The sequence below is a fragment of the Plasmodium knowlesi genome (assembly GCF_000006355.2).
Source record: "Plasmodium knowlesi strain H genome assembly, chromosome: 7".
NCBI lineage: Eukaryota > Apicomplexa > Aconoidasida > Haemosporida > Plasmodiidae > Plasmodium > Plasmodium knowlesi.
In genome coordinates, this window is record NC_011908.2 from 785,191 (window position 1) to 802,713 (window position 17,523).

Sequence of the window (17,523 nt, forward strand, 5' to 3'; positions counted from 1 at the left end):
TGGAATACAAAAAAAAAAAAAAAAATTGCGTATTTTGAAAAGCACAAATGTATAGGAAAGAAGCAAAAAAAAAAAAAAAAAAAGAAAAAAAAAATTGGGCGACGAGTGGAGAATAAATATTTAGAAATTAACAAAATTAACAAACGCTATCTTAAGTGCTGTCAAAAGGGTTTCGCGAAATATTACTCGCTTGTAACGAAAAAGAGGAAAACATCTCAAGAAAAAATTATGTGCTGTGTGGAATTGAACTTATACATACGTATGTATGCATTTATACTATATACGTGTAGCAATTTTTTATCCAAAACAAATCGATATTTGCCAAAAAAAGATGAAAAAAAAAAAAAAAGTGTTAACTTTTTTGCCTTTGAAGAATTAGGCAGACCAAATAAGTTATCTATTCCTTATGTGAACCAAATGATTGCCATTTAATCCTTTTTAATAAGAAAAAAAAAAAAAAAAAAAGTACGAGAATGAAATATAGTATGAAAGGATTTCTTTTGAAATGCAATGGTATCATTTGCGCACGTTTACCATGTACGTATTTTTTACATACGCGTACGAATGTGTGTTCAACATATACTGTCATGCATGCAGATAGGAGTGTGGCTCGGAAAACAATTGCATGTAGACACATGCATTTGCCAGGCCATGGTCAGTGTTATCTTGGCGTGTTTGTATGTGTGTTCCTTTAGCCTCTTGGGTCAATGTCTCCCTGTGTGTGGCGAAAGAAACGCACCTCTTTTGAGTTGTCCATGTATGACGCACGTTTTGGGGAACTACGAGATGGTTGCCCATTCTGTCAACTCGCCGCATGGCAACATGGAAGGGGGATCGCATCAGTCTGTTCGTTTGGCTTTGAAGTTTGTTTTCTTTTCTTTCAATTCTTCCTTCCCATTCGGCTTCCACGCTATTGTTCCATTCGCGGCATCGTGACATGCATCGTGACATGCATAGTGACATGCGTCGTGACGAGTGAAATAGGCAGAGCTCAACGGAGTGCACCTTCTTAAAGGTGTAAAGGGTTCGAATTTGTTGGTGGATTATGCGTAGCCTATGAATTGCCATCCACTGATGACTACCTGGTGGAATAAGAATGACGTCCTTGTGGCCTCTGCACGTGTCATACCCCCGCATGCACGATGCCCAGAGCCACATGCAATGCGTCTTGCGCGTACGGATATATCCCCACAAGCGATTCCCTCTAATGATGAACCCTAAAGGTGGGTGGCCTCTAATCTTGCACGCTGAAAATATTTTTGAGGTTGTTCTCAATCAAGCTCTGAATACTCATCATGTTTGCACTGATGGATGAGTGGTCCGAGGATGTATCGAAAATAGAATCCAACATTGCATTCAGTTCCTTCTTCTTCTCCTTCGAATTGCCACCTTGCCTGTTCTGCTTGTGCGTATGATCGGTGACTCCCCGCATTACATTTTTACCATCCACAGGATGGATCACCTCCTTCCTCCTTTCTGTCGAAGAATCGCCCTCTGTGGTGACTTGGTCAAATGTATTGCTTTTATTTATCCTGTTCGTATCATGGAGCAAAAGAAAATCGTTCTTTTGGATTTCTTTTAATTGTGTGTTTTTTTTTGAAAGGGTCTTTGTGATAATCTCGTTCGATGGCGAAGTGGACTCGTTTACACCCTCTTCCTTGGGAACACTCTTCTCGTTGAGATCTCGAATCTTCGTTTTTAAAAGGCGCTCATCGAGGGGGTACTCGTTCACCCCGTGTGTTTCTCCATCGTTATAGTTATCTTTTCCACTGTGAAGTTTTTTTTTTTTTTTTTTTTTTTTTCTTTCCAGGTGTCCACTTACTATATGTTGATCATCTGTTTGGCTTGCTTCCCCATCGTCGTCTACCCACTGGACTATTCCACATGGTCCACTCGGATCATTCATGCTATTTACATTTTCGGTCCTTTCATTGGGCAAGTCGGAGTGTATAGCATTATGCATTGCGGGTTTCAATCCTGTGAGGTTTGCAGAGGGGGTGTAATTCATCTTACGCCTGTTCAATTTTTGTGTCTCCCCCTTTGTAGATTTTTTCTTTGCTCTTTCTAACTTCCCCTCTCGCGTGACCGTCTGTAGAGCAAAGCTATCTTCGGATTCCACATGCATTTCACTGGACAGCGTATCACAAGTATCTGTTCTCGACTCTGTAGTTTCGTTGCTCGTGATATGGTGCCCTTGCACTGGTTGTGTGAGGGTAGCTTCCCCTTCATTTTCGTATGTGTACTTTTGTTTTATTCCATCGATGGCTGTCATTCCTTCCTCCACCTGTTGCATGATGAACTTGTGATTTTCGTTTTTTGAGTCTTCTCCGCGGGCAGTAGCACTTCTCTCCATATTCCTCATTCTATCCGAACTAACAGTGTTTAGCATATTAGCCTCGACATTTGGATGTTCACCATTCGGATATGCACTACGCAGATGTGCATCGCTTCCCGCCGACTGGCCACTACTCCTTCCTTCGCTCTGTTTTCCCAAATGATTAAGAGCCATTTGAATTATCCCTTCCAGGATGGGATCCACCAGGAATTCTCCCTCCTTTGAGGGATTCTTGTATTTTTCCTTTAACTTATCCTTTAGGAATGCTAAATGGATTGATAAAGCTTCCCCCTTGTGAATGTTCTCCTCTTCCGAATTCAACTGCTCCTTCTCTTCAATTTGCTTTGATTTATTGTCTTCTCTGGATTGGTCACTAAGAGGATATCTACCATGAGTCCATTTGGTGCTATTCTTACTGCTGGCGCGAATGGACAGATCCTCTAACATACTACCATTAGAATTATTCATAACTGCGGTAGGAGCTGTATCCCTTTTGGAGGGGGTCCATTTCTCACTTAATCCGTCAACTTCTTGTGCACCATTCCCTCCTACTACGCCTTTCCTGGTGTGTAGTTCTCTACGCAATGCACGTACATCCTCGCGTAGTTCCTCGTTCCGTTGTACCAGATCATCATTTCGTTGTACCAAGTCATCATTTCGTTGTACCAAGTCATCATTTCGTTGCACCAGATCATCATTTCGTTGCACCAGATCATCGTTCCGCTTAGCCAATTCATCGCTACGCTTGAGCAGTTCCCCATTCTGCGCCCTCACCGAGTTGTATTTCTCCTTCAGCTCGTTGTAATCTACTTCCCACCTCCTCAAGGAATTTTCAATCTTCCGCAAAATGTATTTTTTTTTTTTTTTTTCCTTTTCTAAATTTTCCTTATAACTATCAATAGTGTTTCTCATTTCTTCTTCTCTCTTTTTGTATTTTTCACACTCAACGGTTAGATCCATGTTCCTTTTGCTGACTTCATCATTCTGTCTAGCTATCATATCTTTGGCATTTTCCAAGTGCGTAATTTTGTTGACTAACTGCTGGAGGTCGTAGTGATGTTGGTGAGATTCTTCATCTAATTCATTTTTTAAAAATAAATTTTCTTTTCTCATTTTGTCCATATAAATTTGGAAGGAGCTTTTGTTTAGTCTGATCACTTGGTTCGTTTTCATAACAGTGTTCTCCAAAGCCTTTTTTAAATAATTTTTTTTCCTCTCATTTTCTTCCTTCTCTTTTTTAATATACTTGTACTCTTTATAAATGTATTGTACATCTTTCAGCAGTTTCTTCATGCGTTTTTTTTCCATCCCCAGGGAGATTATCTCTCCGTCTACATGATCAGTACGTAGTTTTCCTTTCACTCTTTCGTACAACCGTTTGCATTCCTCCTTTTCTTCTGCGCAGTAACCCCCATCGATGAGTTCAATTTGTCTTTTGAATTCTCCCTCATCGTTCTGTTCTCTTCCTTTTCTTCTTTCCACTTTGTCTGAGTCTCTATCCAGAGCAATGTCGTTTTTCATTCGTCTGATTTGTCTACCTAGTTTTTTCAGAACATCCCTCCCCTTGCAATTCTTCGAATCGACCCTTATCCCTTTAATGGTGTTTTCTATTTTTTTCTGCTTCTCCTCCTCCTTGTCACTTAGCGCAATTACTTGTTCATTCCCCACCTGGTTCATTTTGCCAGCTTTCGCGCTACCCCTCGACCCACTCCGTGAATCAATCTTCCTATTGCATTTGATGGTGGAATCCTTACTGGAAATGGAGAAGCTCTCTGCGCTTTCTTTTTGCTTCCCTTTTTTGGACACTCCCCTTTTGGACACTCCCCCTTTCGACACTCCCTCATTCGACACTCCCCCTTTCGACACTCCCTCATTCGACACTCCCCCTTTCGACACTCCCTCATTCGACACTCCTCCTTTCGACCTTTCCCCTTTCGACATTCCCCCTTTCGACACTCCAACCTTTTTTTCATTCGACCCACTTGGGCTATAAAGACACAGTGCCCCTTCACTGGTTTTCCTTTTCACTTTCTTCTTGAGGGACATGCGTATAGTTTCCACTGTCTCGACACGTGCCTGCGCCGCTTCATCGTGGAGAACTATTTCTGAATTTGCTTGGGGTGAGCTATCTCCTGCGTGGTAGCACCTGGAGAGGTCTTGGTTGCTCGTCCACTCGATTCGAGCGAGTTGGCTTCCCCCCGATGCATGTGCTTTTCTCTCCCCTGGTAGTTCGTCATTTGTTCGTTTGCCACATTTATGTTTGCTGCACTTTTTCTTATCACTCTTCTTCTTCTCCATCTCACTACATGCACAGGAAATCTCTTCCCCTCCACTTAAGCATCCTTTAAGAGGGAAGTGTTGACTCGAATAAGTATTTTTCTCCAAACTAGGATGACTTCCATGGGAGCATTTTCTACCTGCACAATTATCCATTCTACCTCTGCTAACGGGATTCTTTTCCAAATTGATACCTCCGTGAGCTACTCCCAAATGTAAAGAAGCTTCCATATTCTTTGCTCCTTTCCCAGTTTGCTTAATACATTCTAAATTGTCTTTCCATTTTTTCTCGCTTACCTCACCTATACTATTATCATGACAGTTGGAGGAGGATTCACTTTTGCACAATACACGGATGGGGTGTAAATCTGCTGTACTCCCTGAGTATGCCTGTTCGGAGGAGATGGTTCTATTCTCCGAATCGGAAAAATAATTATTTCTTTTCAACTTGGAGCACTTCAATATGTTTTCCTGATTTGCATCTGGATACACATCGTTATAAATGTTCGATACGGATGAATTCCTCCTCATTTTGACTACTCCAATCTTCCTACCGTTTTTGCATTGGTCGGTAGAGGATACCAACATACCATTTGTACTTGCACCACTTTTATCATTTTCATCAGAACAAGTTATGCAAAATTGTCCATTCTGAGCTCCCCCCTTGAAAGCACAACTTTTGTTGCTACACACAGGTTTATCCTTGCTCATCAGCAAGACTTGCTTTTTCTCCGTTTTTTGCGCTTTCATTTTCGTTGCGTTATCACTCCTAAGGGTTTTTTTTTTGTTTTTCTCCTTCACAGAGGGGTTGTCATCGCAGGTGGAACCTTTTTTATTCATCGACGAGGAGGTCTTTGTGTAGCCATCTTCCAGTAGCGTTTTTCCTGGATATCCCTTCTTATGGGTATTGTCTTTCTTTTCAACCAGTTGAATGTTTGTACTATGGGGGGAGCGCCCTCCACAGCATTGGCAAATATCTAAGGGAGCAATCACATTCGTTCTAATTACATCGTTATTTACAACCAAAGGGGGGTCTACTTTATCATTCTCCTTTTTTTCCTCCTTCAACTGGGTAGGTGTCGTTTTCAGCTTGGTTATCTTTTTTCGTTTCACCTGAGGAGGATGCAATAGAGTTAGTTCTGTACCAACGGGGGGCATCTCCTTTGGAATCTTCAGCTTCTTTTTTCTAATCTTGCATTTTCCTTTTTTATATATATGGTATTTTATTTTTAATTTCTTTCTACATTTTTTATTTTTCTTCCTTAAAGAAATGCTTACCCTGGAGGTAATGGACCCCTCATCTGTCTTCCCATTATTATTGCTATTTAGTGCGAGCAGTTTCGTGGTTGCGCTTATACTACTAGGCTGACTTAGGTTCTGTGTAAAGAAGTTTTCTGTGCCTTTCATTTTAGCTAGCTGAACTGTGTCCTGAACTCTTAAAGTGGTACCGCTTAGCGTGGAGCTACTTCCATTCCAGTCGAACCCTCTTCCCCACTTTTTCTCCTCCGAAGTGACTATTTCCGTCTTAGATGACTCACCATCTACCTGCTCATAATTATCAATACAGTTACTACCAACGATATGGTACTCTCCTGTTTGTTTGAAATTTCCATTCTGGTTGTAATTCAGTTCGATATTCACGTTACCTTTTGCCTTCTCGTTTTTTTTCCGCTCCTTAAGAATATCTATAATTGGCGCTCCCCTTTCGGATAGCCCCCACTCCATGTCGTAATTTTCACTCAGAAAGGATTCCCTACTTTCGAATGTGCATCCCCAGTTAGTGCACCTCGTGTCGACACTCTCGGTGGGGGTATTTTCCATTGATCCAACTTTATCAGGGTCATTTATAAGGGGTTGCATATACTTTGTGTCTCCTTCTAACGCTTCTCCTTTTTTTATATTATCTTCATGCACTCTGACTTCACTTACAATCCGATTTGCAGTCGCATGTGGTGGAGAACAACCTTCTTCTCTCATTGGTCCTACGATAGTTTTATCGCAATTTTCATTTAACGAAGGGTCCATAGATATACATTCCTGTGGGGGATCATCCCAAATGAACTGGCTACTCAATTTATCCTCGGAAAGATTTCCACTTGGCATGTTTTCAAGACCATTCAGAAAAATGTCTTCATCTGGAGGATGGGTTGTCCATGCATTGTTGGCCTCTACATCTACGCCGACATATTCTGACACACATGTTTCCTTGCCACGTGGAGGGTCATTGTGGAAAATGGGAAGAGGGCCCAGCGCAGATTCGGCCATTTGGTTCGTTCTATCGACTACCGTTGCGTGGGTTTCGTGCGTTGCATGAGTTTCGTGTGTTGCGTGTGTCGGGGTTATACTCTTCATTGTGTTCATCGCGCCCGTCTCGTTCGTCGCTTCCATCTCCTCATCGATGGACACTCCGCTCATCAACTCGTAGTTGCTCTTCGTAAAATCATAGACGTAATTAGAAAAGGAAACGCTCTTTTTTAGTCTCTCACTGCTAGGAAATTTCTTCAATGCCGATTTTAAGTTCAGTTTTTCCTTCCCTTTAGCTATCTTGTTGGTGGATACTCCTCCTCCTATTTTACTTACATTGGGAATTTCTGGTTTCCCATAAAAGTTGGTTTTTAAGAAATGCTTCTCCTCATCATTATAGTATTCCTCATCGAAATAATCATTCTCCTTCCTTTCTGCATCTATCAATTTCTCGTACATATTCCCCGTTCGTTCATTCTCATGAGAGGTATTTTTCTTCGTATTCCATGAGTGAGACATTTCCCCCATACAATCGGATTCATTTGTTGTATCTACTTTGAGAAAATCACTTTTGGACATTCCTTCATATTCGAATTGATTCTTCTGGTCGAAACATAACTTTGAGTCTACCTGGGGGATCTCACTAGATTTTTCTTCTTCATTTGTGAGGCGTTCATTGGGGGTGCTATCCTCATTATCTCCATCACCATTACAGTTTTGAGCAATGTCTTTTCTCAGGTCTGAGGGGGGCACTTCCCCCGGGGTAGGCACTGTACTGACGAATTTGTCAATGGAGAAGTTTTCCTGTTCGCTTTCCTCTCCTTCCTGAAGGGGGACATTTCCATCAGACAAATGGCCATCCACACCGTTTACATGGTCGGCCACTTCGACACCCTTAAGTTCTTTCAAATTATCTGTAGAGCAGTTTGATGCTCCTTCATCTTCTTTTGCAATATGTATCAAATCATCTCCCCCCAGTGGAGTACTTTCAACTTGGTCCTTTCCCTTCCTTAAGGACCCGCTATGAATAGTTACCTTTGCATCTGCATGAAGGGGTTCTAATTCCCCTTGCCCATGATTCTCAACACCGATGATCAAATTATCGTAGGAGCAGAGCAAATCCATTTTTAAATTGTTAATGTAGTACCCATGAGAAATTGTGTCTATCCTTTTTACCCAGATATTCCTCTTGGCACACAAGCCGATAATATAATTTTTGTTAACAACCATTTGGCTGAATTTATTTTTGACCATACCAGGCTTGCATCCGTAGGTCCCTCCCCAGATGTACAAGTCGTCTTCTACCGTTTTGCAAAGACTTACCCTTCCGGCACTAACGTAAGTTACGTTTTTAATGCTATCAACTAATTTGGGTTCGTAACTCTCTGTACAGTCATCGTATCCTAATACACCATTGGTATTATCCCCCCAGGAGTAGAGAGAGTTGTTAAAACTGATACCCAGAATGAAATTATTTCCAATGGCTATTTTCTTAAAAGCTATATTATTTGTATCTATCAGACTTGGTCTTGTTAGAATTCTTTTCTTCATCGCTCTATTTTTGTGTCCTTGGATGAAATGCTCATTTATCAAACCGAACCCGTATAAGAATCCATCGATCGTGAGGTATAGCGTATACTTATCCCTTGCATAGACACATTTCACGATATTGTTCTCTACATCTACTTTGTGCACTTTGTTTACTTTACTCACTTTATTCACTTGGTGTTTTTTCTTTTTCGTTCCCATGTCTACCTCGTCAGGGTTCCTAGGTCCTTCCACATCTTCCTCTACGGTTGAAAACGAATGAACCCTTTCTGAAGTTAAATCTGGTGTGCACTCACGGGTAGATAATAACTCATCCTCATACTCAAAAGTAGTATCATCTCCATTGCCCAACTGTCCATAGGTGTTGTCCCCATAAGTGAACAAATCCCCCTCCTTCGATATAAAGGCAATGTGATTATCTCCACTACTGACATCGTGAATTATTTTATTTTTTAAAACAGGGTCCACTAATAAGTAGGGTACATTCTTGTCAAAATCATCAAAATCGTTCAAATGCCAACAGTAAATTTTGCCAACTACTGACAAGAATCCAATGATGGATTTTCCACAACTCACTTTTACAATTTTCACCTGGGGATGGTACATTTTATGCCTTATAATTTCTTTTTTTTTATTCTTTTTGAAATTTATCACCTTTGACTTATCTCCCTCGACAGTAACCTCATCATTCGGACTGCCTCCCTTGGGTGTGTCACCATCCGTGTTGTACGCATCGTCAAGATCCTCCTTATCCCAATCATCATTCTTCGCATCATTTATTACAAACACGTGAATCTTACTGCCTTTTTTCTCTCCTGACATTTCTTCTGTACTTTTTTTTTTTTTTTTTTTTTTTTTAATTTTTCATATCTCTTGTGCGCACACACACACACACACACATACAGGAGGAGGAGGAGGGACAGTGCGAAAGGGAATTCGCTAAGTTAGGGGGAGTTATTACCTATTCACTTGTGTAGACTTACACACTTGTCAAGACACACACAGAACGGAATGAAACAAATGTTGCAAAGTTGTGACGGAACAAATGGAACGGAAAAAAAACAGGATACTTCTAAAATGAATAAAAAAAAAAAAAAAAAAAAATCACTAAACAAATGTAAGAAAGAACAAAATTCCCAATTTTTACCTGAACAAAAAAAAAAAAAAAAAAAAAAAAAAAAAAAAAAAATTGTGAATTGTTCAGAATATTTCACAAAAAAGGTAAAAGAGGAACGATACGTAGGCAGATAGATAAGAACTGCACATGAGGACAAAACTCAGTATACCCTATCTTCATGCGTCATTTATCTCCATCACTTTTTGATGTATTAAAAAAGGAGAACATTCATCGGTGGAGAAATACAAACTAACGAAATACGGCCTGCTGTTGCCTCAAGGGAGTGGCCAATTCACGGAATATGCGGTGGCAGAGAAATTGTCACCAAATTGAATGGAGCAAATATCGGTGTAGGCTTTCCCCTGTTTCGGACACGCCCCGTTGGACGATCAACAAATTGTAAAATGATGAACAAAAAAAAAGGGGATAAAAAATACACATATAAGCATACATGTACATGCACACTCATATGTACGTGTCTCCTAGTTGGGGAACTTATCCCCGTTGTCCAACCATCGGCAAAGCACCACGCATGATGGGCATGTTGCTCGCGCTGCACTTTTTAAAGGCGAACAGAACTACTACAGACACGAGGATGGACACGAACGTCGTGCACACAGCGAGTAGGCTAGATCGTGGAGTCAAAAAAAAATGAAGGAAAAAACGACACGATATCCGTGGAAAACTTTTTCAAGCCGTCAAAATGGGTGTACACACATAGTGGACACGGGGGAATTAACGCAAGAAATGTGGCACAGGCAAAAAAAAAAAAAAAAAAAAAAAAAAAAAAACAAAATTACGTTTAACCGTCCAAACAGGGCACTCCTCACAAAATGCGGAGAACAGAGAATTTCCTGCGAGGCATCCCCTGTTCCCTTTTTCGGATGCAGGAAGGGTGGGCGGAAAAGCATACGGAAATAAAAACGAAGGGGAAATGAAAAAAAAAAAAAAAAAAATGAAACAGGTGAGACGAAAAAATGACGGAAAAGAAAGGAAAACGCAACGTAAATGTATCGCAAATGTAATCAAATATATGGCAAACGTATCGCAAATATATGGCAAACATATACGCAAATGTGTTGCAAATGTAACGCGCAGTGAACACAAAATAAAGGAGTTACACGGAATACGCTAGGCGTAGCAGGGGAAAAAAGGGAATACAAATAAAAATCAGAAAACTGCGGAATTTTCTGAGGAAAGAGCGCCACTCGGGGAAATGTGCACAACGAATGTGCCGTTTGCGTAACAGGTAATATGTGCGAAAACGCACGACCCGTGCGGACAGAATGAGGAACAACTCTTGCGCTCACCATGGCACTGCTCGTGGGGCATTTGCTCCACTGGAGGAGAGGGCCCGTCTCGTGCTTTTTCGCAAAATGAAAAAAAAAAAAAAAAAAAAAAAAAAGTCCAAATGCATGAAGGGGCAGCATAAATTAAGAGGCCTCGAAAAAGGCTAAAGAAAAATAGCGGGGAGGCACAACGAATTAGGCGCACAGACGTTCTGAACGATGGATAATCATAAAAAGGGGACATGGAATAATGCATAACCATTTGCAATCTTTTACAACTCTCTTCCCTCTCTTTCGCTAGCGCGAATAGTACCCTCCCATATTCTTTTAATAACGTAGGGTTAAAAAAAAGAGGGGAAAAAAAAAAAAAAAAAAATGGACAAAATTCTGTGCTTCAATGTGCTGATGACAAAAGAATGGAATCAAATGAGACAACACATGGAGTGAAGTCTCCTTGGATATTTCCCCAATTGGTGTGCGCACAGCGTGTCCAAACCTTTTTTTTTTTTTTTTTTTTAATGTGACTTCGCTCCAATTGGCATACACATAGGTGGAAATGATCCAGCAGTGGAGAAGCTCATCTCTCCTAATTTGAACAAAAATTATATGTCATCAACCTTTCACCCTTCTGGCTTCGGTCTATGTAGCACTGTGTAACAAAATACCCTTGACTGCTTAGCGAACCTTCCCTTCGTCCATGATCATCTGCAACGTGAAGTTAAAATGGGTATATTAGTTGTGCCCCTTTACGGGAATTGTGAAAGACAACTGGGGGTAAAACCGATGCACAGTAAATTGTGCACCGATTGTATACATCCCCAGGGAGAGTAAAAAAAAAAAAAAAAAAATTAATTCGCTAAGGGGATCTCAACTCTCTGTGCACGACTGTTCTCCAGCCATATGGCAAAATTGGTTAAAGTACCAATTGGAAGGGGAGGATCAACTTGAATTTGCTTAATAGCAGAACAATCCTGTGCAGGCGGAGGCATATTCATGCAGGTGAGGGAAAAATTAGCTATTTCCCCTCTGACAGAAAGCAGATACTCCATGCGTGATTCCCGTGCAGCGTTTTCTTCTGGGTTTCTTCAGGTGATACATTTGTAGGTCTGCTTTCACCCCCATCTTTGCGCATTTGTCCATTTGTGCATTTTTCTATTTGATCAATTCCTTCTTACGATGCTACGGGATCTTTCTATAAAGGCACAGGTCAATTGCTAAGGGTGTGAATCCGCTTACATAGGGTCCCTACTACAAACATATACATTTATGTGCGCATTTGTTTTAGCTAGTCCGAACGCACGGGGGGACGAATGTCGGTTCCAGTGTTGAAAGGTTCTTTTTTTCTCGCTGAAGCCATCTCATCGAAATGGGAGGGGAGGCAATGTGTCGTTGCATGAGGTTCCATTCTTCTCGCGTTCTGGTTGCATGTCGTTTGTGGTGGGGAAGGAAAAAAAAAATAAAATAAAATAAATAAAATAAATAAAGCACACAAAATGGAGAGAAAAAAAAAAAATAATAAAATAAAATAATAAATGAGGAGCAATCAAAATAGCTAGTTAAGAATTCCCCAAATGACTTATGAGGAGTAGCAGAAATATTCTGTTAGGGCAAGAACATTAAGAACAACACTGTGGCAGAACAGAACGCGGAGGCATTTCCCCCTGCGAGAGGCGTGTACAGCAGCGCGAAGCACATGTTAGCAGAAGGCACCAGAAGGTAGCAACAGGAAATAGGAGGTACCACAATCACCGCGGCAACCACCGCGGAAACGCCTAGAATCTCGCGCGACACCGTGTAAATGCCCCCATGGGAGGCTGGAGCCCCCTGAGTCGTGCATTCTGGGTGCCCGGTAAGGGCAGAGAACTGGCGGGCAAGTACGAGAAAACGATTCTACTGATTTCTCTGCTGTACATCCCCGTAGTGTTGATATTGCAAAAGGTGATGAGGAAGAGGAAGGAGATAGAGGCGAAGGCGTTGAAGGTGGCATGGAATGTGTGCCTGTCGGTGTTCTCCCTTATAGGAGTGTTGCTTATCCTTATATATGATCCAAGTGTGTTGAAGAGTATAATTCTGGAGGAGACAGAGTACAAACCGGAAACAAGAGCAGTCATCAGTATTTTCACGCTGACAAAAGTAGTGGAGTATGGAGATACCATATTTCTAATTTTAAAAAAAAAAAAATTAACATTCTTACACAGTTACCATCACTTAAGTGTAGTTATCTATTGTTTATATTCTCAGAAAGAGTTAGTTTCTCACGCGCATTACTTTGTCTTTCTCAACTTAGTGGTCCACACTATTATGTATTTTTATTTTGGCTTTATTTATATAGTCCCAAAAATTCTGTACAAGGTCAGGCGATTTATAACATGTTTGCAAATACTTCAAATGTTCATTGGCATTTTTATTTCCTACTATGCTATAAAAAATGTGGATAATGAAATATACGTAAAAAATGCAATAGCTAGTTTAGCTTTATACTTAACATATGCCATATTGTTTTTAAATTTTTATTTTAATAATTATTGCAAAAATGTAAAAAGCAACGTTGCCACGTACATTATCAGCGTACATATATTGGGACTCATTGGACTTATAATGATATGTACAAGTAATGACACTCTAAGGTTATTCATTGAAGTGTCTATTGGATGTGTATTCACGTTAACGTTACTCAGTTGCTCCTTTCATTTTAACACTCATTATTGTAACATTTGGAAGAACAAAATAGGCGACTCAAACGTTTTCGAGCAGACAGACTTATTTAACATTTATAAGGATAAGTACTTTTCCAATATGGCCTTCTTAAAAAAAATGACTGTACATATGATTAAGACATTTCTCCTTTGCTTCAATGGTCTCGCAACGTATGCGCATGACACCATATTCCTTTTTGTAAATTTTTATTCGGAGAGGCTTAAGAGGATTGCGCATGAGTCAGCTGTTATGGAGAGAGGGGGCCAATCACTCATTGCAGGGCGTCAGCTGGTGGGGGATTTTGCCACAAAGAGGAGCACACACGGGAATGCACAGATACATGTACATGCGAATGAACAGATGAGTGGACAAATGAATGTACATGCGAATCGACGAACAAATGTGGTGCACACTCCTAACGAAGGAAAAAACAGAACGAACAAAGTCATCTTCCTAATTAAAGACCTTTACAACAGATCCATAATTTCCTACATCATATACAAATCCCCCATCGAAAGTATTAGCAAAAATTTGGAGTCCATTTCGCCTGACCAGTCAGTAAAGAAATCTGCCGAACTTACACTTCTTGGCATGGCTAAGCAGGTAATACAGAACTACCTCCTCTACATTGTCTGCTTAATTCTCCCTATATATTACGGACTGCGCGTGTACAACGATGCGTTACTGGGCCTGTGTGTACACGGCGCACTCAGGTGGCTCATCGAAATTTACTCTACCAAGATTTTTAACAAGTCGCACAAACTGCACGGGCATTGAAACGATCAGTGGGTCACTGCATATTGCGGGGAGCCTGCGGCAGGAGTAGAGGTTGGACCATGCGAATAAGAAGAAATCTCCCCTTAACCGTTACCCTCATAGGGGAGAAAAGCGTTTTATCGTCTTCGAGATTTTATACCCGTCCGTTGTAGCACATCGTCCGGGAGGTAAAATGACAAGTACATTTGAACGGGTACCAAGCACTATTGTGTACGCCCCATCCCCCAACTGGTGCACTCTTGGATGGTAAAAAAAAAAAAATATATATATACATACACATACACATACATATACGTATACGTATTTTATTTTTAATGAAGTGTTATGTCCATTTAAACGACTTGTATGCCAATGACTAAGGAAAATACTACCATTTCCAAGTTTGAAGGATTAAAGGGTACGCATCACGTGTGTACGTACGGGAGAGAGAGATCCCCCTTTTAATTTATGCCGGGGGACCACATCAAAGGGAACGTTCATACAACACAAACAGTTGCGGGGTAGGGATAATGATGAGGTAGCCATATAGGGGTAAAAAAAAAAAAAAAAAAAAAAAAAAAGGGAAGTATGATGAACAAAAGGAAAAAGCGCAGGATGCTAAACCCCTATGTCACCCCCTCCTCTTCCTCTGTTTCAAACGTTTTGAAGGCGGTCCAGTATTCTATTTATGAACTTCAATTTTTTTAGGGCCATCAATATATGCTCAAAATCCTGCGAGGAAAGCGAGGTCAGACGTGTAAAAAGAACGTGTGAATGGGAGGGGGACAGTAGGAAGAAGTGCCCTCACCCAAGTAGTTCGTTCCTATTCGCATTCACCCCCAGCTGTGGTGACTCAGCTTCATATGAAGGTGCACAGTGGGGGTGGTAAAGTAGTCGTATGAATTGTTTACCCCTTTATCAAAATAAAGTTTAATTTTTTCAATGTGTTCCTCGTACTTATCCTTATACTCCCTGGAGAGTGAATGTTTGGTAAAATTTTGAATAACATGCATGGTGGTATATGTCCGCAAGGGAGCAGGATGCCCTTTTTTCATTTCTCTCCATAGAGAGAACAATCCTACTATCTCGCTTTCCTTACTTGGTCATCAGGGTAATATTTGCTTCGGGGTCTCCAATCCGTTCGTTCACCTTGGGAGTAAGACAAAGAATGAAGTAAGAAGTAAACATGTGTCTACAGTTCCTTCGGTGCGCTGAATCAAGTTTCTTGGGAGGTAGCACAATTTAAGGAGTAGGACCTCACCTGGACAATTTCTGCGAGGAACTCGCTATCCTCTAGGTTCTCTTCCTCCGGGATCTTCAAAATGGGGTGTGCAGTGGAAGGTAACACGTGTGTCGTAATAACCTCCCCTCGGCAGGTAGATGCTGAGGGAACATCGTCCCGAAGGATCACAGTGGCAAGGACGCACACACATCACTAGAAATCGACAAAATGGTAAGATCAATTCAGTAAAAAAAAAATATATATATATATACATATATATACATCATCCATGTATGTTAAAAAGGGAGGGTGGAAGAAAAAAAAATTTACTTCTCCTCATAACAGCTCACCTTATAGTTGTATTGGATACTCAACAAGTAGAGGGCTCGATCCACATCATTCTGCAAAGTTTTGTATGCACTGTTCAGGTAGCTGGAGACTTCGTTTATCTGTTCAAGCTTTGGCCACGTGGAGAAAAAAAAAAAAAAAACATGACATGACATGACATGACAATGCAACAGAGGGTATGAAGCATATATGTAACTGTGCGCACTGCTTATGAGCCTATACGGTTCAGCATACCTGCTCATTTTGCGCATGTTTGTCGGGGTGATACAGCTTTTGTATGTTGTTAAATTTTTGTTTTAAGTGTCCTTTGTCTATGTCGTAGGTGGCTTGTCTGCGGGGGGCAAAGTAGGGGAAACTGCACTGTGGTGGACATGTCAGGGGAGATGGCATCCGCGGGTTCACTTCTCAGGAAAAGGGGTATACTCCTTCTCGCAAGTCCTTACAGGCCAAAGAGCTCAAAAAAGTTAAACTGTTTGAATGCATCAACGTGGAGCAGGGCGCTACAGGTCTGAAAAAAGTGGAAAGGGAAACCGGCACGGAGACTAGGGGTAATAGGCGCACCAAATGCGTATCGGTCCGTGTGCAAATATATAGACATGTAGATAGATACAACGCCCATCTTGGGGACAGAGTGGTCCTTCAACTTACTTCACAACTGAGGGGAACCACGTCAAGGCTGATGTCACAGTGGCACTTGTGGCACGTTATACGCCTAGCGGTATTCGTGTCTGCGATGAGGTAACGAGAGGGGGGGAGAAAGCGCATACGGATGGAGTTCCAATAAGATGGCAAAATGGAAATGAAATTGTATATGTGTGTGTGATAAACAGTAGGAAAAAACTCCAAACCCCTTGGCGAAATAAAAGCGTCTTTTTATTTTGCGCAACTGAAGGAGGAACTCTACATTTTCAACACACACTAACATTTCCCACTTGAGTAAAATATTTTCTCCAAATTGTTAATGTTATGATGATACCGTCTACGCCCCGTCGTGTTAAGTACCGCCTTGTGTCTCCACAACAGGGGTACATATTTTACTTTATTCATGCCGCCTGGGGGTCAGTTAAAAGTTGGTGCTTGGGCCGCTCGATGAGTCTGTCACATCGACCCACTGTTGCGCGAGTTGTACAAATGAAGCTACAAATCATCGACAAAAAAAAAAATAAAATAAAATAATAAAATAAATTATAGCTAGCTACATGAACCGTTCAGGTGAAAAACTATTGCAAATGGCGACAAAAAAGAGAAAAAATATATATGAACAAAAAAGAAAAAATGTATGAACAAAAAAAAAAAAAAAAAAAAAAAAAAAAAAAACGCAGCGTGGTGTGGCATGACATAAAAGCGATGGTGCTGATTAGCTGATAAGCTTCTCTCGCACAATTTCGGAACGTCCTTCCATTCGGGGGGGGGATGAATAAATTTTTCTCCACATATATAACTTCCTCACTGGGACAATGATCACTACACCGCTTATTTTATTTTTATTTTTTTCATCCCCACTGTGCCTCTTTTTACACCGAGCGGGCTCCAACCCACCCACTAATCACGTTGGCCAAATAGTTTCCATAGCAGTGCCTCTTTGCAAAAAGCATATTATTATATTAAACGTGTGAAACATGGACAGTGAGGGGATTTTAGAGGCCGCCCATTTAGCACCTTTTTCCAGTGATGTGTTGAGCGAAAAGCG

General features: G+C 40.9%; 3 protein-coding genes across 3 annotated transcripts; 1 reads left to right on the plus strand and 2 right to left on the minus strand.

Annotated features, from left to right (window-relative positions):
- Positions 1-1,234: 1,234 nt before the first annotated feature.
- Positions 1,235-9,226, minus strand: PKNH_0717900 (regulator of chromosome condensation-PP1-interacting protein, putative; the record flags this gene model as incomplete). The annotated part of the gene is made up of 1 exon (XM_002258434.1): positions 1,235-9,226. One exon carries the CDS (start codon positions 9,224-9,226, stop codon positions 1,235-1,237), a length of 7,992 nt encoding a protein of 2,663 aa, XP_002258470.1.
- Positions 9,227-12,616: 3,390 nt separating this feature from the next.
- On the plus strand, positions 12,617-14,284 carry PKNH_0718000 (fatty acid elongase, putative; the record flags this gene model as incomplete). Its single annotated transcript, XM_002258435.1, has 1 exon — positions 12,617-14,284. One exon carries the CDS (start codon positions 12,617-12,619, stop codon positions 14,282-14,284), a length of 1,668 nt encoding a protein of 555 aa, XP_002258471.1.
- Positions 14,285-14,917: 633 nt separating this feature from the next.
- On the minus strand, positions 14,918-16,880 carry PKNH_0718100 (chaperone, putative; the record flags this gene model as incomplete). The annotated part of the gene is made up of 9 exons (XM_002258436.1): positions 14,918-14,995; positions 15,175-15,235; positions 15,363-15,412; positions 15,525-15,578; positions 15,836-15,943; positions 16,068-16,164; positions 16,277-16,341; positions 16,482-16,561; positions 16,757-16,880. 9 exons carry the CDS (start codon positions 16,878-16,880, stop codon positions 14,918-14,920), a joined length of 717 nt encoding a protein of 238 aa, XP_002258472.1.
- Positions 16,881-17,523: the final 643 nt, after the last annotated feature.